This window comes from Periplaneta americana, chromosome 2 (assembly GCF_040183065.1).
Source record: "Periplaneta americana isolate PAMFEO1 chromosome 2, P.americana_PAMFEO1_priV1, whole genome shotgun sequence".
Classification (NCBI taxonomy): domain Eukaryota; kingdom Metazoa; phylum Arthropoda; class Insecta; order Blattodea; family Blattidae; genus Periplaneta; species Periplaneta americana.
Window position 1 is genome coordinate 100,852,190 of NC_091118.1, and position 26,902 is coordinate 100,879,091.

General features: G+C 35.5%; 1 protein-coding gene across 10 annotated transcripts in view; it reads left to right on the forward strand.

Annotated features, from left to right (window-relative positions):
• RhoBTB (Rho-related BTB domain containing) overlaps positions 1 to 26,902 on the forward strand; it is a 596,656-nt gene that overhangs the window by 505,164 nt on the left and 64,590 nt on the right. For all 10 annotated transcript variants that reach the window (XM_069818201.1, XM_069818203.1, XM_069818207.1 and 7 more), the window contains 5 exons: positions 9,165 to 9,362; positions 9,942 to 10,149; positions 11,457 to 11,699; positions 13,583 to 13,674; positions 23,667 to 23,787. In XM_069818201.1, coding sequence (XP_069674302.1) covers positions 9,165 to 9,362; positions 9,942 to 10,149; positions 11,457 to 11,699; positions 13,583 to 13,674; positions 23,667 to 23,787 — 862 coding nt within the window. The remainder of the gene's footprint in view (positions 1 to 9,164; positions 9,363 to 9,941; positions 10,150 to 11,456; positions 11,700 to 13,582; positions 13,675 to 23,666; positions 23,788 to 26,902) is intronic.

Consider the following 26,902-nt stretch of genomic DNA (forward strand, 5'->3'; position numbering starts at 1 on the left):
CATAGCACACCTGACTGTCCAAGACAAGAAGCTGTTGCCAAGTTCCAGCTCCAAACTGGACACGACATTCTTGCCAAATACATGTATCAGTTTGTGTTACTTAAAACACCCACCTGCAAGCTCTGTAATCTGGATGAAGATATGGACAGAGACCACTTAATGCACTGCCTGGCTGTTTGCAGAACATCCGAGACTGGAAAATATTGGAAAGGCAGGATTAAGATAATGAATCAGATGGACAATTGATGACTATTTGTTAATGTTCCATGCCATTAGAGAAATAAATAATAAATATTTAGAGTGGTCCACAGGTTCATTATGTGATGCCCAGGCACATTTGGCACCCCTGTAGCACCGCATATGTTCCAAGTTGACTTGACCTTGTTATCATGAATCCCAACATTGGAATTGTTCACAATTGAATTCGGAAAATATTTGCAGAAGAATTCCTTTGGGAGAAACACGAATTTCGTCGGAATTTTTACAGTTTTAGATACTAATCTATATTATATAGGTACCAGTATGTACAATATGTTGTTGATCCCTTCGACATTTTCTGTTCTTATGCTTCTGGAGCTAAAAAGCCATAAATAGTCATAATTAAGTAGTAAAGCTCCTTAGTTGTTACAGTATAAGTTATTAAACACAGGGTAGGATATTTTTAATATTGGTTTACACATTTTTATTGTTATTTCGAATTAATAATTCAAACGAATTAGCAGTAATAAAATTTGTTTCATTGGGAATTTGGATGTAAATGATTACTCACATAGAACATGAAATACATTAGTTTCTCATTCCTTTCAATGACAGCAAGTGGTGTCATTTTATTTAACCCTATGAGACCTATAGGAGTGTATGAGGGTAGAGCTCCCATTCGTTCATGAACTTGGCTTTAGAATGAAGTGATGTGGTTAGCACCACATCCCTACTGCCATTTACCTCCGGGAAAGACCAGGCATTTTAAGGAGGTTCAGTGGATCCTGGGGGCTGGAAATTTTAGCAACGAGAAAAATCCTGTCGCTTCCTGCAATTGAATCTGGGACATTCCAGTCCATAAGCAGTTCTTTATAACTGAGCTACCGAGCCATCCTATGAGCCCTGTACTGTTCAGAAACGTTTTCTTCGTAGCTGTTCCCTGGTTCCCTCCCATCTGTTTAGTACCTGGAAGTTTCTTAAACAATTTTACTAACTGTTACATTGCTAGGTATTTATTTTAGGCACATTGGCTCTTTTTTCGGTGTGAAAAGCATCCATTAACGACAATCTGTCGTTCAATCCGTTTATCCATGTTTCAAAGACTGGGTGATTGATTAGGGCGCATTGACAGATTGTAACATAGGACTTTCATCAGAAACACCATTATACGACCTTTCTATATACCGGTAGTGTGTTTCGTGTGATTTATGTATAGTATAATACAGACTAAGTAAACCTAAATTACTGTTATTCTTATCGAACCATGAGGTTGCTTTTGACTGGCGGCACATTGTGTCTTCCTGGTCTTTTGTTTGCTTTAAGCCAGCAAAGGACATAATGCATGGGTTTTCTTTATCAGTTGTTGCACTGAGCTAGTGATACAGTTGTCTTTCTGGCACTTTATGTTGTCAGTATCAGTTAGTTGTTGGAATTATATTGAGAAGTACCTACGTGCTTTTAACTATGATTAGATACATAGTGTAGTAACGCTTTTATTTTCTTGCTCTGTGAGAAGTTGTAAAAATGGCCGCAAAATAATTATTTTTCATACGAATAATGCACGGAATTAAATGTTTTGTAAAAGAAAATAATATGAACCCAACTATTCTCCATGCATTAAACATACATCCATTTGTTTTGTTCATGTAGAGGGACTTCATGAAAAAACTGTGCATTTCTGGAATCACAGTGCCGAGTATTCTGAGTATTTACACAGCCATGTAGGTGAAATTAAGCTTTGTCAGTGAGAAAAAGAAGCATTTGGATCAGTGATTCTGTTGTGAATTGATTCCAACATTCAACGAGAAAATCATGTGCACATTACTGGCTCATCTGGATTCGATTTATGAAACACCAACATCTTATAGGAATGAAACTTAAGAAAACACATACCACAACGTCCAATTTCCAATTCTTGTGCTAGGCGACAGGTACTTTTTCTTGGGCTCAACTCCTCGAACAATATTTCCTCCCAACATTTACAACACACTGTTTCGATAGTTATGCAGCATCTAAAAAAGGCCATCGAAACTTGCATTAACACAACTCGTACGACTTCTTCAGTAGATATACGAGGATGAATCGAAAAGTCTTTGCCCTTATTTTTTTCAGCCACAATAACGAACATACAGGGAAATCAAAATATACGCGGTGTTCTATGTATCTTTGACTATTTATCCACATAGTCACCACCCACTGTTCAGGCATTTGTTCCATCGCACCACTAGTTTGGAAATGCCACTGTTGTAGAATTCAGCCAGTCAAGTGTGAAACCACCGCCGGACAGTGGTCTTCGCGTCGTCGTCAGAAATGAACCTCTAGCCTGCCAGGAACTTCTTCAGTAGACCGAACAAGTGGCAATCACTGGAGGCGAGGTCTGGACTATACAGTGGATTCTCCATAATCTCCCATCCGAAAGACTTTAGTTTTGCAGTGGTCCTATTTGGACATGAAGTCTGGCATTATCATGGAGGAGTACCACATTGTCCACGAGAATGCCCTGACGTGCATTTTCACTAGTCATGCAGGTCGATTGTGCTGCTTCCAAATTTTGACATTTTCGAGAGTGGTCGGTAAATTTTTCCTTGAGTATTCTCAATCAGGGATAAGATATTTTACATAGGCTACTGTAGCCTATAACATGGATTTTTATCATATGCTTCACCTTGGTTGGGTTTGAACCTATTGATCTCGGATATGATGGCAAGCATGGTAAACAACAATATTTAAGACAACTATAGGAGGGATGTGTGCATACATTAAGCAAATTAACTGAATGGTACAGGGAAGTGTTTCTCAACATTTCTAAGATTGCAGACCGGTAAATTATTTCGAAAAATGACAAGGCCTCAATTCCAACAATTTTGAAGTAGCCTACCGGTATTATACATCTTTAGTTTTTAAAGCAACATTTCACAAATTTATAATTGGACATGAAAAATATAACATTATATTTAAATGTACTTAAATCTGAATTCAACAGTATCAGTTTACTGTTTCTCATGAAATCTTGTGATGATTTGAATTTTCTTGAGACCAATTTCATTAAATTAATTTTGTAGGCGAAATTTTTATTTTTCATTGCCATATTGTTTTGACTTTCAACCAGGTTTTCAAGTGACTTAGTGAAAGACTGAATCCTTTTAACAGTAAATTGATTTTAATGAGCTTAGTTTGAGAAAATTTGTAATAAAAATTACTTATGAATTATTGCAACACACTGCTCATGTCAGCTGCGAAAAAGAAGTAGCAATAGGATGTCAACTTATCAAAAAAAAAAAAAAACAGACATAAGATAGCTATGTTATTTCTTACACTAATCATCCTTAGTTCCAATAGTAATTACAGTTATTTAAAATTACAATACATACCGTATCACATGAACGCAATAATTATGATGAATAATAGAGATACATTGTGCAATGAATTCCGCTTAATAGGACCACATTGTGACCATGAGTTTTGTCCCAATATAGCTGCATATTAGGACCAAGCTTAGAGGGACAAATATAATATACGTCAATATAAGTATGTATGTAACTCCGGTTAAGAGGACCAGTTGCATTATTGGACCAAAACGCATGGTCCCAATGTCATCTGTTAAGTGGAATCCATTGTATTAATATACGGTAACTTAGTTTTTGTAGATAGTAAGTTATGGTAATTATGTTAGTTATATAACCATACTTAGTTCCAAGCACTAATTAAAATTATGTTGAATTAAAACACACAGAACACGAACAATAGTTCTGGTGTAATGAGATATGTTTAACTCAGTTTTTAGTCTAGTAAGATTTCTGTTCTTCTTTTCCCTTAGTTATTTCATTGTTTCTTGGATGAATAAAAGTAATAGCTAAGTGTAGACAATTAGAAAATTGGAAATAGTTTCTCTGTTTGGTTTAAAGCAGAGTCATGGTAGAAAATACAGTTTCACATAGATTTATGGGAAAACAAATCAGTCAATCAATCAATCAAAACACATTAAGGAGCATCTCGACTCCATGTTAATTTCACAAAATGCTTCCACTCTGTTCTGTCTTTTGCTAGTTCCTCTCAAACAAAACAAAGATTTTACAATTTAATTCTAGTTTTTATTCGGAATTTAGAATTACTAGTAGATTAAAAATGCACTTCAATTCTTTGTCCAATGATAATTCAGTAAGTTTCATGACTTATTGGTAGAAGAGGTCTGTCTCTTTATGTTCAAAGAAAGGTTTCACAATCCACATTTGGACCTTCGTGAGTCCTCATACTCTGGATGTTGTTTAGTCAACTGTCTGAAGACAGGGAGGCATCACTTATAAGCAGGGAACGGATTTATATGGACTAAAAATATATGAAATATGTAAATATATATGTAGTTATTTTTACCAAAATATGGAATTAAATATGGATTTTTACCAAAATATGGAATTAAATATGGACTTAAAATTATAAAAAAATGACTATGTACGTTAAATATTGGTACATTTTAATCAAACTAAACAAAAAATATAATGGACGTACCTTATCTTCCAATGTAGTTTCAACAAAACACAATTTTTATTGTCTGTTACCATAACAATAGGTTACAAACATTTCTTTCAAGTGCTGAAAAGTGAATCTTCTTCTATTGTCTCTGAGGATAGATTTATACTGACTAAAAGAGCGTTCGACGTCACAAGAAGTAACTGGTACATAATTCAATTTCACAATGTCTGCTGGGGATAAGTCCAAGTTAATCTTCACTGTTGATTCACCACTCATCACAGCAACAACCTTTTGTAGTTCTTCATATCCAGGGTTTTTTGAAAGTACAGTGTCCACCTTAGCTCTTACTGCATCTGCAACTTTACCTCTACCACGATTCAGTTGTTCCACAGTACTATTTATAATTTCAAAACTTTCAGATAGTGAAAGGTGCCTATTTTGGAGACTTTTGAGCGTTTTTATGATGCATGAAAATGTATGCTGAATGTGAGCTAAGTCATTCTTCACACTTATGTCACAGGTAACTGTTTTCGCAGTATCAATTGAGACTGCATCTTCAGAGTCCAATGCAAGGAGAACATTGTTAATAGAGTCTATATGTTCGGCATAATATTCAACTGCTTCTAGCCATGTACCCCATCTAGTTAAAATTGGCTTTGGTGGCAATGGAATTTCAGGGTACATTTCTTTCAACACGTTAACTCTACTGGGAGCTTTGAGAAATACTTTTTTCACTGATGAAATCAACAAATCTACTTTAGGGAAATTGTCTCTGACCACTTCTGCCACACGATGAAATGCATGCGCCACACAAGTAAAATGAGTCAATTTAGGATATACAACAGATAATGCTTGTCCAGCTTTGACCATATAAGGGGCAGCATCGCTAATAAAGAATAACACATTATCGTACATAATACCCTTTGGCCACAGGATACCCATAGCTTCGTTGAACAGTTTAACTATAGTTTTGTTATTGCACTTTTCTAGAACATCACAATGTAAAAGAATTCGTTCAGAATATTGTTCACTTAACAAACCGATAACTACATTACCAACAAGTCTACCTTCTTTGTCGGGAGTCTCATCAATGGAAACCCAAATTGAACTATCTTTAATTTCATCTCTTATCTTCTGTATTGTCTCATCGTAGATGGATGGAGCATACGTCTTCCTAAGTGTTGACTCATCCGGGATTGTATGTTGAGTATATTTTTCAAGGAATTCCCTGAAGACCTTATTCTTTAGTTTGTAGAGAGGAATATCAGCAGAGATGAGAGAACGGCACAGGTCGATGTTAAACTCAGATCTTACATTCGATGTTGTTGGTTGTGTTAAAAACAATTGTCTCTGCTTGGAATTTAGTTGTTTGTTGGCCTGATGTTTACTAGTTGTAATGTGTTGTTGCACCAGGAACTTTTGTGTAGATGATACTGCACACTGACACAAATTACAAAATAATATTTTATTGTCAGTTGATAAACCATCTTCTTTAAATTCTGAAATGTAACTTGTTAGTTTTGATTTTAAATTGACTGAATGACGTACTTTTGGCATATTTACCGTCTTTATAGTATGATTTACAAAACTGAACCTATGTGTACTCTGACTGGCATTTAACTGTTGAGCTGCACAACTGAAGTCTGTTAAAAATTTTAAATTAAATTAATACAGTTTTGTAACTTACTTTCCCATTGTTGATAGGACTGCTAATTTTCAAATAACTCTGATGTTAAAGGGATTACTGAACATGTGTTTAAATCTCTATTGTTGAAATGTATTTTTAAAAGTTAATGGAATTTTGTTTTGTTTTATTGTTAAACCTAATATAATATGGACTGTTTTATATGAAATATGGAAAATATATGGAAATTAACGAAAATATGTACTAAACTCTAAAATATGGAAAAATATGGAAAATAAAAGTAGGATTTTTCAACCCTACACATTGTGAAACATAAAGATAATGCAAAATATAAATTATATTAGCTTTATAAGTAAATATGTATTTACATATAAATCCTTTCCCTGCTTATAAGGCAACTAGGCCAAGAGATAAATACCTTTCAAATGGCAAATACAATGTCTTCAAATGAACTACAGTAAGATCTGAAACTGAATTGTGTGAAAAATGATCTGTTTCCAAAACATAATCAGAGAACGATTGAAGTATTTCATTGTTTCTTTCTGTCATATTTAACCAAAATGTGAGTTTCTTTTTAAATGCTTCAGGTACGTTACAATATTGTTATAAGTGAACCTTGAAGTTTTAAATTTAACTAATTTATGTGAGAAAAAATGTCACTGAGATATGCTAGTTTGTCTACCCATCCTTTATTCTGAAAATATGGAAAAGTCACTTTTTTATTAATTAGAAACAGTTCAACTTTCTGTTGGAGTTCATGTAATCTCTTGAGAATCTTCCCTCAGGATAACTAACAAACTTCCGAATGAAACAAATGTTGATCGTTAGAGCCTTATTTTTAACAGCCTTGTTTTCAAAGCATTGATTTTAATATAATTTATCATATATGACGGACTGAGAAAAGACTTTGACCCTGCTGTCATTTTCTTGGAGGTCAGGTTTTGCCTGTGAATGAAATAATGCGTCCATATCTAGTTATTGCTCATAAAATCCTTAATTTTAGTGGTCAAACCTGAATTTCTACCTGTAAGACATACAGGACTAACACTATAAGCCCACACAATTTTTCAATTCGAGACTTCTCTCTTTGATGAAATCATCCAAATCTTTGGAAATGTCATTGCTAGTAGTATGCATAGGTAATTCAGCAACATCCAATATGCCTTTCTTTATATCATCTAAATCAGTATATCTAACATAAGAAAGCAAAATGCTGCTATGCTGAATATTTGACGATTTGTTTAGTTATATTGCAGAATTTATATTTTTTATTTCTTGAATAAATTCTGTGTCTGCATCCAAATCACATATTCGCCTACCAAGTGTATCATTTGACAGTGGAGTGGCTTTCATTTTTCTTGCCACAGAGTGACCTAAAACTTCATTGAAATAAACTATTGAGAAAGATTAAATCAGCTCTTCTACAATGTATTTTTTAAAAACTATTTGTAATATTAAATAAGATGCAGTGAGAAATGCAGTGTCAGTAGTTGAATTTTGGGAAATATTGGTATTTTCTGCTTGAAGGACATCTCTTTGACACATAAAGAATTTAATTGGTTTATTGACTAAGTCATAATGTTTCCTGCTAATATTGTGTTACATAAGCCATGAAAGCTTCGTAGTTTCATTAGCAAAATCAGCATAGAAACAAAGGTGCGTCTGTGTTTGTTATTTAACCACATTATAGGCAACCATTACCAGATTTTGTGGTAACAAGGTTTGATGCATTCATATGGCCCGATATGTGTACACTTGAGCACCTGACTCGCACCCATTACTTTCCACCACTACTTCATCACGTTCCAGTTTTCTCTAGACTTCAGAACACGTCCAAACTTGTTCAAGAGATAATGCATTACCTCCTTTGTAGCAAATCAATTTTACCAACATCTCACTAGAAGCAGCCGAAAGAATGACAAGTAACAGGACACCTTCTACATTTGTAACAAGGTAACAGGTCCTGGTAACGGAGCAAAATGCTGTAACAAATGTGTTTGCCATGTAATACATTGAGGTCATGTCAACTGGTCAGTGTCAGGACACTGAATGAAACCAACTTTTGAATAACTGTTTGTGTACTTAAAAATTAATGCATATTTTCTCTTAATTGTAACAGAGTATTTTCCTCCTTTTATGCATCCTAATGAAGGTTGACCTTTTTTTAACGAGAGTTGAGAATGCTTCGCTATTTGTTGCATCACCAACTTTTTCAACGAAAGATTTTTTAACGCCAAAATTAAGCAGAGTTCATTTCTCCTATGCATATTAAAAGATTCAAATTAAAATACACTAATCACAGCACTCACGTTTCGAAACACGCACTTCTACATACTGCAATATGCAGAACTATTACATTTGAGGAATGGATACAAAATGCCTTCTTATTTCGATGAAAAAAATTTGGTCCATACTTTCTTCCTAATGGGACTCTGTCATTTATAACATGGATGTTATTTAAAAATTTTAATTTTAAACAATAAGTCCACTGTTCATTGTTGATACCTCTTAGCCCTCTTAGTGGACAATATTTATGATTATAAAGAGCAGCATTCCTTTCCAAAATGTTAAAACTTTCACTGTCTTAAAATTCCCATCCTTCAAGAATAATCTACCTCGGAGTTTAAAACTAAGTGGTTTCCATATGGGATATGTTTACATGTCTGAGGTTCTTTTTTTTATTAATTGATGAATAATCTCCCAGTATAATTGATGCTGGGGCCTGGTACCGGGCTGCAACCTGGTGGTTGAGAAACACTGGTCTAGGGCCTAATTAATGTTTCTGTAAAATGATGTAATGCTTAGAATTTCTGAGACTTGTGTGCCGTATAATTGTTCTTATATTCTGTAGGTCAGATGTGGTTCTTCTTTGCTTCTCCATCACCAATCCTGTGTCACTGCGGAACTGCAAAGTGATGTGGTATCCAGAGATCAGACGTTTTTGTCCACAAACTCCTGTTCTTTTGGTTGGCTGTAAGAATGATCTCCGTTACATGTATCGAGATGAGACCTACCTCAGCTTTTTTCGTGACCGCAGTCCTTTTGTGAGGTTGGTAGTATGTTTAATCTTCATCTGTTTCTTTTTTTAATGTCATAATCATACACTGCACATTTTTTTTCTCAATTCATTATATCGCATTACCAAAAGTAGGCTAACTTCAAAATAAGTTTGTTCTTTAACGTTAATAATGGAGATAAACTTACCTTTGTTCTTTTCTTAATTAGAGATCATATCAGTTAACTTGAGCAATATTTATAGAGAACATAATTTACAATGGTGAAAGCTAGAGTTAGGAACCAAGATATGGGAGAGGAATGTGTTGATGTCGATATTCATTAGTTTATTGAAGTGAGAAGAAAAGAATGGAATGCTCCCATGAATAGAATCGACAACACGAAACTTGTCAAAACTGCAAGGGATTTGAGATCTAGATGAGGATGAGGAGTGGCCAGACCTTTGAAATGGTGGAATGTTTGTGAACCTTTGTATGGACGTTTTGGAAGATTAACTGGTATACAATAACCTCAGATTTAGCCTAAATTTGACATTGCGAGTATTCACATTTCATTCAATCAAATTTTGAATGAAATGCAATTTTATAATCAAAATGTTTTATGCTTGGAACAGACCAACACGAAAAAGCGATTTGGTGATGCCAGACCAAGCACGCGCCATTGCAAAGGAGTTAGGAATTTACTACTACGAAACGAGTGTGCTGACCTATTATGGTGTGAATGAAGTGTTCGAAAATGCCATCCGTGCAGCTCTTATTGCCAGACGACAACAGAGATTCTGGATGACCAATCTGAAGAAAGTTCAACGACCTCTACTTCAGGTAAGTTGAACTTACAATAACAGTGAATCTACATTCTGAAATATTAGTACATTGTAAATTATATGTAACTATCATGAAGGCTTCATATATAGCCAGAAGTGGTGAATCTGCATATTAGGTAGATTTTAAATGGGAAATAATTTCATAAGATCTTATTTTAATTCCTAAATATTCTGTAAGATCAGATGCTGCAAAATTTAGATATATATCTGATCACTGAACACGATCACCTTACAGAAAATGTTTGTAGAATAGAAATTTAAACATTTTGTAATTGTGTGTTAACACAGTGAAAGGGCGCAAATAGCCATACTAGCTGGCATGCCCTTTTTAAACCTCATTACCGTTAACTAACATAGTGAACCAGAGGAAATAAATGTGGAATATAGGTATGTATATCAACACATGTAAAGCTCTCGCAACGAGTAAGAATATCGTAAAGAAGTATTGAAATGCAGAAAAGCGAATTGTTACAGAACAGTATGTTGAATACTGTATTAATACTTGCTTACAAATGGTTTTCATTGTCACCCTTACATAAGCCTACCAATCGGTCCCTATCTTGAGAAGATTAATCCAGTCCCTAGCATCATATCCCACCTCCATCAAATCCATTTTAATATTATCCTTCCATTTGCGTCTCTGCCTCCCCAAATGTCTTTTTCCCTCAGGTCTTCCAATATCTCACTATATACATTTTTGGATTCTCCCTTACATGCTACATGCCCAACCCATCTCAAACGTCTGGATTTAATGTTCCTAATAATGTGAGGTGAAGAATACAATGCGTGCAATTCTGTGTTGTGTAATTTTCTCCATTCTCCAGTAACTTCATCCCTCTTAACCCAAATATTTTTCTAAGTACTCGTACCTTATTCTCAAAGACCCTTAACCTCCATTCCTCTCTCAAAATGAGAGTCCAAGTTTCACAACTATATAGGTAATAAAATAATGACTCAGAGGAAAGGAGGAAACATTTCCTTCCAATTATTCACAACACGAAGATAAATCGTTGTTTTGTTTCTGTTTTTTAACATATCAGGTTATGACATGTCAGAAATTCCTGTTTTCCACTGGCTTGTCGATACAGATAATTCAGTTTCTGGAGTGAGAAATGTACAAGGCATAATATGATGTAAATCATGCATAATTATGATAACGACGGTAATGTTGATGATATTTATGATTATGGTGACAACAAAATACCGGTAATATGACGAGGATGATTACGATTATTATAATTTTACTAAGAATGTCATTTGTTGGAGATAGTGGTTCCCTCTTCACATGTGTTTCATTTGCTATAGGCTCCATTCCGGCCACCAAAGCCTCCAACACCAGAGCTACATGTAGCTGCAAGCACATATGCTGAAAACATGCAATCCTTGTGGCTGCAGCAAGCATATACAGATGTTATTCTGGTAGCAGGCAGTGTGGGATTCTCAGCACACAGGTTCATTCTGGCAGCAGCATCACCTGCATTCCACAGACTTCTCATGATGGATCTGAGTAGTGAGCTGGGGGCTCGAAGCTCTAGTGAATCCAGCATGGTAAGAATAACTACTTTGTGAGGCAATTTTGTATGAAAAATTGATTTTACATCATTCTTTCAAACTATTCATAAACTGTTATAGATACAACGTTGGTAGATTTCCTTTGTGTAGTTTGTTTTGGACCTGTCTGTAAGATAATAAATGTAAAGATATCCCCCTATCTACGCCATGAAGGGATTTGGAGGTCAGGACCATTCTGTAAATTTTGGCAATGAGCAAATTCCATTACCACCTGGAATTGACCTTCCAGTCTGTAGCCAATTGCTGTACCAACTGAGCTATCTAGCTGCCTTTTCTGTAAGGTAGCTCTTGCAATTCAAATGTACCAGAATTTTATGATTTTTCGAAGATTGGCTTTTCATTATCATCATTAGAACAAAACCGACAAGGTGATTAAGCTATAACCATTGTTCTTTTCTGTAATATATACAGCAGTGTGAAAAGCCTAGATTGAAACTAATTTTTATCTGCAGATAAGGCGAGGTCCTCATATAAGGATATATTTATCTGCAGAATTGGATTCAGTTGATATAACAGGTTGATGTATATTGTAAGTTCTAACATTTTTGTTTTCCATGGCAATAGGACCTTTGTAAGAAATTTGATAGGGATTTGTCATGTAATTTTAATGTCATAGTATTTTGTTACTGAATACGTCTTGAGCTTTTGAATTTTTATTAAAGCTTGTGTTTTATTAAATTATGGGCGAGAGAAAATGGAGCGTCTAGAAGAAAAACCCGGATGTTTCCGACATTTATTTTTGAGTTTATTTGAGAGGTAGAGGCATTAGAGGCTGCTAGAACCATTATGGACAGAACTCCATTGGGGAAAGTATGGCAGAAAAATTGTGTTCTCGGTTCAAAAAGGGCCAATTTGACATGAATGATTCCTCACGTTGAAGAAGACTGACTGACTTTACGCAGATTGTTTAAACACTTTAATATACTATACTACATCAGTCATTTGAGGAATTGGCCTACTATACTACATCAGTCATTTGAGGAATTGGCCATTATGATGAATTGTGATCAATCTACACGTATCATTGTATGACTATTGCATTCCATGAGAAAAGTTAAAAAAAAAATCAGGTATATGGATACAGTAGGCCTACTGTATGTTTTGAGCGAAAACAATAAAAATCAGTGTTTTACCATTTCTGTTCTTTTGCTTGCTTATCATCATTTAGCTCGTCAACAACATCACTTATTTTTGTCCCAGATTGTTACTGGTGACGGAAAATGGTGTTTTTATGTCAGCATCAATAGTAGAAAGGAATGAGTGAGCTCAAAGAAAAAGCAACTCCCAGTACAAAAACTGTTGTCCATCCATGTAAGCCAATGTGCATCTGGTGGGACAAAGAAAGTGTCATCTACTATGAATTGCTTCCGAGGACTGTAACTATCACTGCTGAGATTTATTGTCAAGCTCTCAGTTGCCTTGAGGCCACAATTCAAGAAAAGCGACTGGGAAGGCTGCATCAAGTGATTTTGTAGTATGATAATGCCCATCCGCATACTGCTAATATTACAAAAGCAGTTATCCAAGAGATTGGTTGAGATTATTCCACATCTACCTTGTTTACCTGATCTTCTGATTTTCATATTTTTCGCTTTCAATTCAACAACCTATAGGAAATCTCCTGTAATAACTAACCTGCTCTTAAAATTTGACTTTACAATGTCTTCAGTTCCAAACCACTGGATTTTTTGAGGCTCAGAATCGAAAAACTGTCAGAACATGGGAAGTCAGTCATAAACGATACAGGAGAATATAGTATTGATTAATTTATGTAATTTATGTATATCAAATAAGTAATTTTGGATTTAATAAAGTTCTACATATTTATGCATCATCTAATATATTTTTTATTCTTTCAGGTAAGCACATTTGGTGAGGCGACTATGGGAGAATTTAATGATGACACAGAGTATTTAATCAGACAGTCAGATAATTACTTCAAACCATCCAGGTGAGGAATCTTTTGCAGTAGATGCCAAATTTAGTTTAATTATTCATCGTTAACTTTTCTTTAGTCCTCCCACTTCTGTTAATCTGCAATCCTGTTTTATCATATTTTCGTCATTGCTTTATTTTAATAATTTCATAAGTATTACAGTTTTCTTGATGTATTAAAGTTGCAGTGAACATATAAGATTGTTATACAAAATATTTTTGTGGTATTGCCAACATGAGGTTTAATTCTCGATTTGTTTACCGAAATGTTGTCTTCAATAAAAGTGGCTTCTCAGATGACTTCATTACCTGCTCACCAGCGCCAGAAGTTTGAAATTGGTGGGGCACTGGAGTGGACGCACCAAAAAACAGGAGGGGGGACAACAGAGATGAAAAAATGCACATAACATGTAAATAAATATTCGCACGAAGATATAGCAGTTTCAGTCATATTGTACAGGTACTGCACGACCAAGTGACCTAAAGTATCGTGTATATTACTGTTTTTGTAGCATTTGAGGCTTTGGGTCAGTTAAATATACACTGGAGCATACGTATGTTCTTCCATATATCATAGTGCAGGTTTTAGGAGTATTTCATTATTGGAAGTAAGAACTAAAATAATACTTCCTGATCTGGCTGACTACTTGAAAATAGTTATGGTATATTTAGCAATTATATTGAACATTTCATTGCTGCTTTTAGATTCATCATGGCCTCTTTGACTGTTTACACTACTGTTAACAAACTTGACAAAGTGTAAGAATGTAGGACTGACTGCTGCTGGCCAATAAATGAAACTCATAACAAACTCGACTCAAAATTTCAAACCAATCAAAGAAAGATAACTCTATTATCAGACAGTACATCTAACTTAACGACATGTATTAGAGGAAGAACGTTTGTTGCATACATCTCAAGTGTGATTAATAGGGATGGAAGTTCGGACACAGAACCTATGAAGATAACTACGTCATGCATTATACAAGTCATGTTGTTTACATAAACTCAGGGTAATACAGGCACTTGTACAGCGCACTGTTAGGTTTGACTCAAAACTTTGCTCGGTATAATCAGGTGACTAAAATAAATAGAGCATAATATACATTTACCTTGTTCTCTTCTTTGTAGAAAATGGTGATACATTTTAAATAAAAATGGTGTACTTCAATTTTGTTGCAATGTAAAACACTCTACATTCGTTAATTGCTAAATATAAACCTGTTTCGATTGTCACTGAAACAAGAAAATGTTCTTTAGATATCATGCGATGTTATTGGTGCGAATTTGAAATAGTTCTTGTTATAATTTTGTTGTATATTATCTTGTGCCTGTTCACTATTTAGTTTATATTTCACTTCATACAGTTTCGAATATGTAGGATTTTTTCAAGAACACTCTTCAGTTTTAGTTTAATCCTTATTGTTACCAACAGCTGAGCATATAGAATTTATCGTTATTTCATAACATGAGATAAGTATTGTGTATGCATGGTTGTTGGAGTCGGTAATTTTCTACACCTAGACCTATACTTTTAAAGGAATAGTTTAAAATATGAATTCTAAAGCTTATGGAATGGAATATTCGCACATATCAGAATCATACACAAGTCATAATGAAAGTGGACTGATCTGAAATAGAATCACTAAACAATTTGAGATATTCGATGTGTCTTTTAGAGTGACATGTTTTTGTAAATCATGACGCTTTTTAACTTTCATGTCTGACTTACACACTTTACACCATAATATATTTTCGTCCTTGACTGAAAAGTAGTAATTTCCGAACTCTGTTACAAGTACAGTCAAACTTGCAGATTATATATTGGTGGCATTTTAAGACACCTCCACAGTACCTTGACTAGATCACAATTAAATTCCTTACGAAAGGTTTATTTTTTAAACAGAACATAGGCATGCTGTGTCGAAACAACATATTAGAATGCAGTAAACAATACAAAACCCGCACTCATGAAATTTCGAATGAACAAAGCTCCCCTCACGTGAGTCTTTCATTTTGCATACGAACCTGAAGGTACATTAGCAAAGTAAACAATTAACGTCATCCTATAGTCAGTGTTCCTTAAACTTGTAGCTGCCCCTAGACAATGTTTTGGTGTCCGAACTTCGTTCCCTACTGATTAGTGAAGTATTGTACTATTATAGTCAGCGATGTATGCAATGAAGGGGAAAGGGAACTGGCCACCCTAACCTATTATCTCCTGGCGTAGTTGCCTCACAGGTTCTGCCGTGTTGGTGTTACTTATGAGGTTCCAACCAGTCTTCGGACTGCTGACCACACACACACGCGCGCACACATACACATACACACACACACACACACACATGGACAATTTCCTAGGGCAGCTGATAGAATAACATTGAAATATAATCTAATGATATTTTAATATAGTAATCAGCAATGAAATAGGAAACCTGAGTATGCAGCGAACCTTAGTGTAGTCTGCCGGTGTAGGTTGGGAATGCGCCTAGCTTGAGGGTCACCCCAATCGATCTAATAAGGTCGCAGAGATGGGTCTTAGCGCCCACTCCTTTAAATTCTAATTAAATTTGAAGTTTGTATGATATTCTAACTTTACCGATCTGGCAACCCTGGCTGCTTATCAGTCATTCCCCTCTCTGCCAATCACACACATGTAAACTTACCCTGTTTACTGAATGTTAACTTATGCCATGTTCCAGGGGCGTGCATTTAGGGCAAGCGGGGTAAGCGCCGCATACCCTAGTAGACTTACACTTCAAATTAATGTATCATTTTATCTCATTCACCGTATAAATAAACATTTTTTAATAAAGTGTATTCTGCACTTCAAATTGAAATGTTCTGCATTAACTACATTTCTGCAGTAAGGCAGCTCTTCGTTCACAGCTTGCCAGAAGCCTCATTTTACAGTGCTGGCGCATGCGCAGACAGTAGACAGGGATGGAAAATTTCCTCGTACACCACTGTATTGCCTATACGCGCATATACAGCAAGAACAAGCGCTGGGATTATCGCATGTCCTGGCTTGTTAAGTTCCCGCAGAAGAATACTAGTGTTGATTGTTGAATTTGGCAGTGTGTGTGAAACATGCGATTTGTTTGTCAATTGAGATAGTGTTCAGGATCTCTCAGCTATTTGAAGATTTGTTTCTTTGTGAGTGACAATTTATGTCGTAGTTTTCTGTGTATAAATTAAATATTGATTAAGAATGGGCGATTCGTTATGTCCTATCGAACAATTATTGAAACACCCATTTCGACTACATTCTTTGCAAGAAAAATTAAACATAATACAAAGTGATCGACCATGTCCTGAAATGCCAACGCTTTTTGCAGCTCATAAAGACAAAGGAAAAGACTATACTCGACATTTTCAAGCGTCCCAATATCAGAAAACTCAGTGGATTGCAGGAAGTGCGAAATTAAATAAACTCTTTTGCTGGCCCTGTCTTATGTTTTCTAAAGAAGAAACAGTTTGGTCTAAAAATGGTTATGATAATCTGAACAATCTGCACAATGCCATTAATAAACATGAAAAGTCACAGACACATATTTTTAGTGTTTTACAATTTAAGTCATTTGGATCATCTCGAATAGACGTACAGTTAGATTCACAACTTCATGTCAATGTCGAGCAACACAATGAAATGTTGCGAAAGAACAGGGAAATATTGAAGAGGTTAATTGATACAGTCTGTTTTCTAGCCATGCATGAATTGTCATTTCGTGGTCATTGTGAGTCAGAAGAGGCAGTTAACAAAGAAGTATATTTAGGTGCGCTCAATTACCTTGCAAAATATGACAACCCTCAACCATCATCTGGAAACTTCTACCACATTCCGCGGAACTTCAAATCGAATACAGAATGATTTGATTCTCGCTGTAAGTGATGTTGTTATGGATAACATAAAACAAGAACTTTCAAAAAACGTCATTTGTTGCAATCATGCTAGACGAAACTTCAGACATTATGAATGCATCCCAGCTTTCAGCCACTCTTAGGTATGTTGATTCAGAGAATGGTGAGATTAATGAAAGATTCATATGTTTTACTGATGTAAGCAATGATAGATCTGCCAGTGGTTTATTCGAACAGGTCCAAAATATAGCCACTGAGTATGACATAAGTAACAAGCTCGTTGCTCAAACGTTCGATGGAGCTGCTGTCATGGCTGGTCACACAAATGGTCTGAGAGCTAAAGTTCTTGAAAAATATCCTAAGGCAATATTTGTGCACTGTTTCAGTCATAAATTAAATTTAATCTTGTCGCAGTCACTTACGTGTTTGAAAGAGTGCAGAATATTTTTACAGACTTTAACTGGTTTGGGTTCTTTCTTCAGTAAATCGTCCAAAAGAACACAACGACTTAAGGAATACACCTCAAAGAAAATGCCTAGACATGCTCGAACTAGATGGAATTTTACATCGCGTCTTGTTCAGGCTGTAAAGGAACATAGGGATGAATTTATGGGATTTTTTCAAGACATATTAGACGACAGTTCTGTCTGGGACAGTGAAACAGTTGTTACTGCACAAGGCTTCCTTACATTTCTGACCAGTTTTGAGACATCACTGTTATTAGTTATTTTCAGTAAGATATTCAGCTACACTGATATACTTTTCAATATACTTCAATCCAAATCTTTAGATATCCAGTATTGCTGTGAAAAAGTTACAGAAACAAAGAGACATATCCAAAATCTCAGAAAATGTTGGGATTCTATAAGGACAGAAACTGTAATTTACCACCACGAAGATGATGAAACTGCAAGTAAACGTCGCCGCACAGAACAAGACCCTGAAGTTGCAAGAAAGGCCCTTTACATTGAGATAATCGATACAATAGTTTTTCTGATTGATGAAAGATTTAGTTCTATGCATAACTTAAACTTTGTGGCTTTGTTAGATCCTCAGAAGTACGAAGAATATAGGGTGAACTTTCCTGCTACTATATTTAACATTTTGAAAGAAAATCACTCGGATACGTTTGATTTTATCAGGCTGAAAAATGAACTCATTGTGCTCTACACTTATGATGAATTTTCTGGACAGCATCCGTACCAGCTGGTTAATACACTCAAGAAAAAACAACTTGACACAGCATTACCAGAAGTCTATAAACTTGGATTACTTATTGTCACTATCCCTAGCACCACAGCTCCCGTAGAGCGAACATTCTCTGCACTTAGAAGAATAAAATCATACCAGCGATCAACACAAAGCCAAGAACGTCTTAATGGGTTAGCACTTCTATCCATTGAAAAGGGACTTCTTCATACAGTGATACAGCCTGCCACATTTTATGAAGATGTAATCAAAAAGTTCACAAAACAAGAAAGAAGAATGGACTTTACTTTTAAGTAATACATTTCTACAGCTACTGTTCTACAGCTACTGTCGTTGCTGTTCATCGCCATATTACATGCAAGTAAGCCTAATGAAAGAATGCTATAATATTATTTATTAACATTTTGTAGTACTGTAGCTAAAATAGTATATATATATATATATATATATACACACACACACACACACACACACACACACAGGGTGATTCACGAGGATTTACCGTCACTTACGGAGCTTATTTCCGAAGACATTCTGAGCAAAAAATGTCATATGAACATTTGCCCTAATCACTGTATTTTCAGAGTTACATTAATTTGAAGTTATTAGTAAAATACCTTCTTTCTTTAATTTTACAGGTAAAAAATATTACAAATATAGAATGAACTATTCAGAAGTGCCATTTCTTTAATCGGCTAGTTTTCTAAAGCTAAAAATAAGCTCCGTAAGGGCCATAAATCCTCGTGAATCACCCGGAAAGTTTTATAAGTCATGATTAATGTGTATAAAAGAAATGTGAATAAGTAAACTTCAGAGCTTACCCTCACAAAAATACACCGCACGCCCCTGCCATGTTCACTGAAAGTTGAATCTTGTGGACTTATTTTTTTTACTAACTATTTTCACTTTTTTATTTTCAAAATTTTTGCCAAGACAACCTTTACTATTTTCATTTTCTTTCGGCACACCAGCAGATCATTTGCGGCACACTATTGCGTCACGGTACACTGGTTGAAAATGGCTGGGCTAAACAACAACAAACATTGTTAAAACATATTGTAGAATATTTACAGTATTAAATCTTTAACAATTGTTATAATAAATTGCAACATTTCTGTCACAATAAAGAAATAAGAAATTCAAAAGAATTGCTTGGAATACAATCTTTTTATTGGTTTATTTTACGACACTTTATCTACTGCTGTGGTTATCTAGCATCTGACTTATACGAAGGTGCTAATGCCAGCGAAATGGGTCCAGAGTCCAGCATCCAGCACCAAAATTTATCGAGCATTTGCTCTTAATTAGTTGAGGGAAACCCCAGAAAAAATCTCAACCAGGTAACTTGTCCCAACCAGGAATACAATTTTATCTAATAATTACTGAGAGTGCATTAAAATCCATTAAGAAAAGATTTGAAAATATGAATGAATGTAATAATTTATTTACATTTCTTTGTCAATTCAGGGAAATAACCGAAGATGAAATTTAAAAAAAATATTGTTCTGATTCAGACGTTTTCCTACAAATTAATAATGGAAGTGCAGATATGAAAGATATTGATGGTACTGAGCGCTTCAATGAACTGATAACATACAGAACTTTGCAAGTGAAACTGACCCGTTAAAACACTTGACATTTAGTGCAGAAAACAATAATAATAATAATAATAATAATAATAATAATAATAATAATAATAATAATAATAATAATAATATAATTACCGGATGTCATCATTTCTTAATGTGTTCATAGCTCTGAAGATTTTTCTCACATTACCAGTTAGTGTAGGTCAGGCCTGCACAAGGTTTGCGCTCTCCGAGCCGGCTCACAGCTCGTGAGCGGAATGCAGGTATTAGCTGCACTCTGTATAGGGTGGACTGGAAGAAGTGGTGATCTCGTACAAAATATACACAAAAGGAAGTAAGCTTACTATTACGAAGTTCATGAAATGAATTCCCGTTCAGTGTTTGCAAAACTATCTTGGACTTATTAATTAATACAGAAATATTTATTTTACAGAAATAATAGCAATTTTATACCCACTTATATTTTTATTTATCAGTACATGAAAACGAGGTTTTATGCTGTTGGCAGCTGAAAGGAACAGTAGCCTACTGATCGTAATGAAACATCAGTTACAGATGTTCGATGCCTGCCTTTATTAAAGTTGATTATAGAAAACAGTTGCTTACAAATATAAATGTTGAGCCAAACATGGCAATCATTTTCACAGCCAGCCTGCGTAGTCGTGGATATTATTACTAATGTTTAGTCTTGTAAAACTCAACCAGGCTAGTAGTATTATTCAAACGATCTTTAGCCCTTAGGCCACATTGAAGATCAATAAGTCCGAGCTGTAAATCGTTAAATGTTATGTTTTATTTAACGACGCTTGCAACTGCTGAGGTTATATGAGCACACTTAAATGCAATCGACCTAGCCCGGAATCGAACCCGCAACCTCGGGCATAGAAGGCCAGCGCTATACCAACTGTGCCAACCAGGCCCACCTGTAACTTATATGACATTGTTTCAACTGATGTTGAAGGAATTTATTATGATAACTCGCGGGTGCTTGTGTAAAGAGGGTTAAGTATGATTTCGCCAAACTGGGATAAGTACAGATTTCAACTCTCCACAATTACTTTTTTCTTGTGTTAAAGGGGTTAAATCATTCTTCCATCCATGATGCAGTTATAGTACTCCGTATTTTGTGACAAAAAGGTTTTGTTCAGTACCAAAGAAGAGAAGTTTACATCCTTACAATTTGACTTAACCCCCTTTACACGAGCACCCGCGAACTTAAAATTCTTTCCAATTAAGACAAGACTTTTAGTAGGTTATTTTACGATGCTTTATCAACAGCTTATGTTATTTAGCGTCTGAATGAGAAGAAGGTGATAATGCCGGTGAAATGAGTCCGGGGTCCAACACTGAGAGTTACTCAGCGTTTGCTCATATTGGGTTGAGGGAAAACCCCGGAAAAACTTCAACCAGGTAACTTGTCACAACCGGGAATCGAACCCTGGCCACCTGGTTTCGCGGCTAGACGCGCTAACTGTTACTCCACAGGTGTGGACCTTAAGACAAGATCTTGGAACCTAGAATTGAATTCATTTTGAATTTCAATTAATATTTGCACATAATCATTTAACGTGGCTTCATCACGAGCAGTTTCTAGGTAACTTGTCACAACCGGGAATCGAACCCTGGCCACCTGGTTTCGCGGCTAGACGCGCTAACCGTTACTCCACAGGTGTGGACCTTAAGACAAGATCTTGGAACCTAGAATTAAATTCATTTTGAATTTCAATTAATATTTGCACATAATCGTTTAACATGGCTTCATCACGAGCAGTTTCTATCGTTCGAAAGTAAGCCATATTACCTTCCCAAAACTGACTTACGAAAAGTGTAATTTTACGACTGAAATTCCGTAATTTATTCAACATATCAACACTGAGCTGCCCTTTTCCCTGAAGAGAGATATTTAAATTGTTGAAGATTAATATTTTTAGTATCTTTATGTCTGGACTCGTAATGACGCATTATGTTACGTTTCTTTCTACCTTTCAAAATGTTGTGGCAGATAAAGCATTGAGTATTTACTCCAGCAACTATGAAATAATATGCATTTTCCCATGCAACATTGAAAGAATTTGCCTGATCACCACTTTTTCGTCTTTTAGATTCCTTCATACTGTACTGTAGCAGTAGGTAAGCAACGTGAAACAGTTACTGAGAATACGCATTGCACTCCACTAGATAGCTGAGTGGTCGTTTCCCTCTCCCCTACCTATAGCAGGTCTATGCCATTCTGACGTATCTTCCTCTCCGATTCAGCAAGCGGTAAACACAGCTCTCCCGCTCCGAAGGAGCACGCTCGCTCATTGAGCGCTGTTTGTGCAGGTATGGTGTAGGTGTTTTTCGAAACTCAAAATTTACAAAAACTTATTTAAGGACATCACTGGCTCAAGAAAGGTTTAATAATTTAGGATTGTTAGCTGTAGAAAAGGAATTATATAAAAAATTACAATAATCAGATGTTATTGATGAACTGAAAATAAGAAAGCAAGAAGAGCGCTGTTCTAACTTAATATTAACAGTTGCATCTGTTTGATACTTTGTACAGACCCAGAAACAAAATTTGGCCCACCTGAATTTTCCAAGTTTCAGTTATGATATACTGCACATGCTCAGTAAGCACTGAGCTTGCGCAGTAAGAACAAAATTCAGATGACCCAAATTTTGTTTTGGGTCTGTACATTTTAACATTTTTTAATAAAAGAAAGAAACAAATACTGTATATAAAATATTTTATGGATTTCCCTTTGTCAACAACATAATATTGTCACAATTAATAGCTTCTCCTGGGATGAGTTAAGTTGTGAATTTACTTGGAATCTGCATTGTTGTGGGCGACCAATTATCTCTAGCAGACAGTTGCATGCATACGTACATACATACAATGAAAAAGATTGTATTTGCCACAGGCACGAAAGTGTCGAATTACAATATTAAAAAGTCACTTCAACAGGAAATGAGATGATAAAGACTGACTTAATGTCTTTTAACTATAACGTTCTTTATATTGGATTGAATCAAAGAAGTCCTATCTTAAGAGACCTACTCTTGGAAAGTTCATTACGGAATCATCATCATACACTGTTTTAAATAATTACAATTGATGAACAGTACGTAATAATTATTCATATGATATTCATTTTCATGTTGTGGGGACTTCAGGCGAACTCAAATTAATTTTGGGTAGGCTTCAGCCCCCCACCAAAGCCCTCCTGTTGGCGTCACCCCTGCTGCTCAATATTAATTTTGTTACATAAATATTTGTGTTATCAGTGGAGAATTAAATATTACGTGTTTCTTATATTTGGTTTTATTTTATATATTTATTCATTTGTTTATTTTTTTTGTACAGAGTGTGGGAGCAACTGAAACGAAGATCAAGTTGTCAGGTATTGTCAACTGACTCAAAACAGCGGCTTGGTGTATCAAGAGAATTAAATCATCCAGCTTTCCAAGCTATTCGCGTTGAACAGGTACGTGATTATATTCGAGTGGAAACAAACCTATCACTGAAAACATTGAATTTTATGTAACCGTATTCCTCATTTCACTATGGCTGAGTAAACCTCATATAAGTGAGTTCAGGTACAATTTTAAGTCCATAGAGTATTAATAACACGCGAAGCTAATTTGTATTTGGAGAGTAGTTTCTTTGAGATTAAATCTTATTGCTTAACTGCTTAATTTATTTCACTGTTACATTTTGTCGTCTGTTATTGAAGCATAGATTGTGTTATAATTTCGTGAACATTTATTTAGGACACGATATTAATGTTCACTCACAGTTTTAACGAAGCTCTTACATATCTGAACATTTAATGAAGCTCTTACATAATCTGACTGAATATTGACTTTGTCTTAATTGGTATACATTAGTCCTAATACTTCTAACACTTGCATCTCTATCTTTTCTTTCTATATAGTTGTGTTGTTTAGTTAACTGTCCGAAGACAAGTTTGAACCTCATAAGTGATATTATTAAGACATCACTCATGAGGCAACTAAGCCAGGAGATAATGGAGTAGGGTGCTGGTTCCTTTCCCCTTAGCGCTGGCCTTCTGTGCTCGAGGTTGCAGGTTCGATCCTGGCTGAGGTCGATGCCATTTAAGTACGTAAAAATCAACATAAATTAAAAAATGTTATCGTAATTCACTATTAGTATTAGTACTATATATTTATATAACTATTCAGACTTGAGATACAGTTTAATTCGATTTTATGATTAAAATAATGTACATGTTCAAAACATGTGCTTACAATCTCATATAACAATTTAATTTGAAATAATTTTCCAGAATGCCTGCATATACACCAAGATCTCCTACCCCCCGCCATCCCCAAGCCAGAATTCAACAAATAATTTATACCGTATTTAGGACAATTTAACAAATATAAGTTCTTTCCTCCATAAAAAAAAAAAATAAGCTTACTACAAACGTTATGACCTTTTTCAAAAATCATGTAATCATCACATTAAAAATATACAGACAAAATATAAAAGTAATTGTAAATTAAATTTACTCTCAGGAAGTATTTTATTTCTTAATACCAGATTTTAGCATTGCTGATTACGTCTTATGAGCACTCAAGTTAACCAAAAGATATCCACAATGTTATTGGTATGAAATTCAACTACTGTCTCTGAGGCAGTTTGTTGTAAGGCTATTCTGTGATTGTGGTGATTTTGAAGGGTGGGTAAAAGAAAGAAGAAAAAGAACACCCTGACTACATATTTATTTTAAAAATGCTTGAAAATAACATTATGAATATATAGTTAAGCTGTTAAATATGTTTCAAAAACATATACACAACCATATTTTATAATACATAAACCCTGTATGTTTTAAAAACAAATAATGATGAAATTTATAAGTAGGGCTTCATTAGCAGCATATAATATAATCTTTAAGATTAGTAACATTCACTTTAAATGATCTTTGTTGTAAAAATAATGTTATTAACTAGTCAAACATACCTTCTATTGCAGATAGAGGCATTGCTTTGTATCATAAAGAATTTTATGTTTAATAGTTGTTTAAAAACACGAATTAGTAAAGAGTATGGTAAAAAACATGATTTAGTAAAGAGTAGGTCCTACTCTTAAGTTGACAACTGCTCTGCACCTTTTGGGTATGGAGAGAAGTAGGATATCAATATCCGTCTGTGGAATTCATTTCCACTCGTGAGAAAGGATGTTGCTCAGTTGTTGAAGTGTGTGAACATTGTAGAGATAATAACTACTGAAGCTTTCCTGGCGACATGAGAATTCGAAATTTTCTCGGGCTTCCAGCCAGGTCAAAAGTTGGTGATCCACCGACGTTTCGAGGATGTTCATCTTCCTCATCTTCAGGGTTAAATGATATCTGAGGGTACCTAGCTCCTTAATTTATAGTGCCAGAGGGAGGAGTCAGCTGAGGAGCTGTGCGCCGATTGGCTGTTATTAGTGCGGACAGTGGCAGGAACGCGGCGGACGTGTCGTCTTGCTTTGTGCTTTTCAGCTGAATGACCTTGGGTCTCACGGTGGGCTCGGCGGACGAGTTCTCATGTGTCCTCCGCTAATGATAGCCCATCATCCGGGCGGTGAGAAATTTAATAGCCGGTGCCCATGCCGTGCTTAGTTGAAGACCCGAGTCCCGGTTCAGGTTACCGCGTTCCGCCGCTATGGCCAGGGTTTCTTTCTTGCAGAGATAATGTTCGACTCGTCTTTGGAGTAAATCCCAAACATGCTTAATGGGATTTAAATCAGGAGACTGTGTTGGCCAAGGCAATACTCGAATCCCTTCAACATTAACCCATTACTGTACACAGTTGGCTACATGTGAATGGGCATTGTTGTGCATTATAGTGAACTCTTCACCAACCGATCCTGCAAATTAAAGCATTATTAATTGCAGAGTTATGTCCACATATGCCCTTACAGTTAAGGAATCTTCGACACAAACAAGATCGGTTTCCCACCAAGCATAACCCCAGCCCATACCATTACTGTACCTTCACCACTGAACTTGTGCACCTCCTGAAAATGGTGAAGCTGCTTACAGTTACCAGATTGTCTCCATATCTTCTGGTGACGCGAATCTGGCCTCAGTCCAAATCTTGACTCTTCCATGAATAGTATAATAGTCTACGAGTATTGTTCCTGTGACCACTCAACACGTTGCTGTGCCCATTGTAGTCTTTTATCGCGATTTCCTCTTCTCATTCCTAGAAACCTGAGATATCATCGAGAATGTAGCTTTGCTTCATGCAGACGATTCCTGATGGTTTGAGCATGAACAGTACCATCTGTCTGTAGCAAGCGAGATGCAAGGGCTGGTGCAGTAACAGTGGGTTCTCGTCTGGTTTGTAGAACCAGATAGCAGTCTTACACTGCAATTGTTAACCTTCTAAGACCTGGATGTTGTTTCTTTGGTATTCCTGCCCATGCAAAATCTTTTGAATAAGTGATGTATGACACTCTGGGATGTCCCTAAATCTCAAGCAACATCAACCTGACACTGATGGGCAGCTAACATTCCTATGAGACTTTGAATGCTATCTCTGTGTAAGTGTCTACGTTGATTTTGATTTTCCAATATTTATACTATT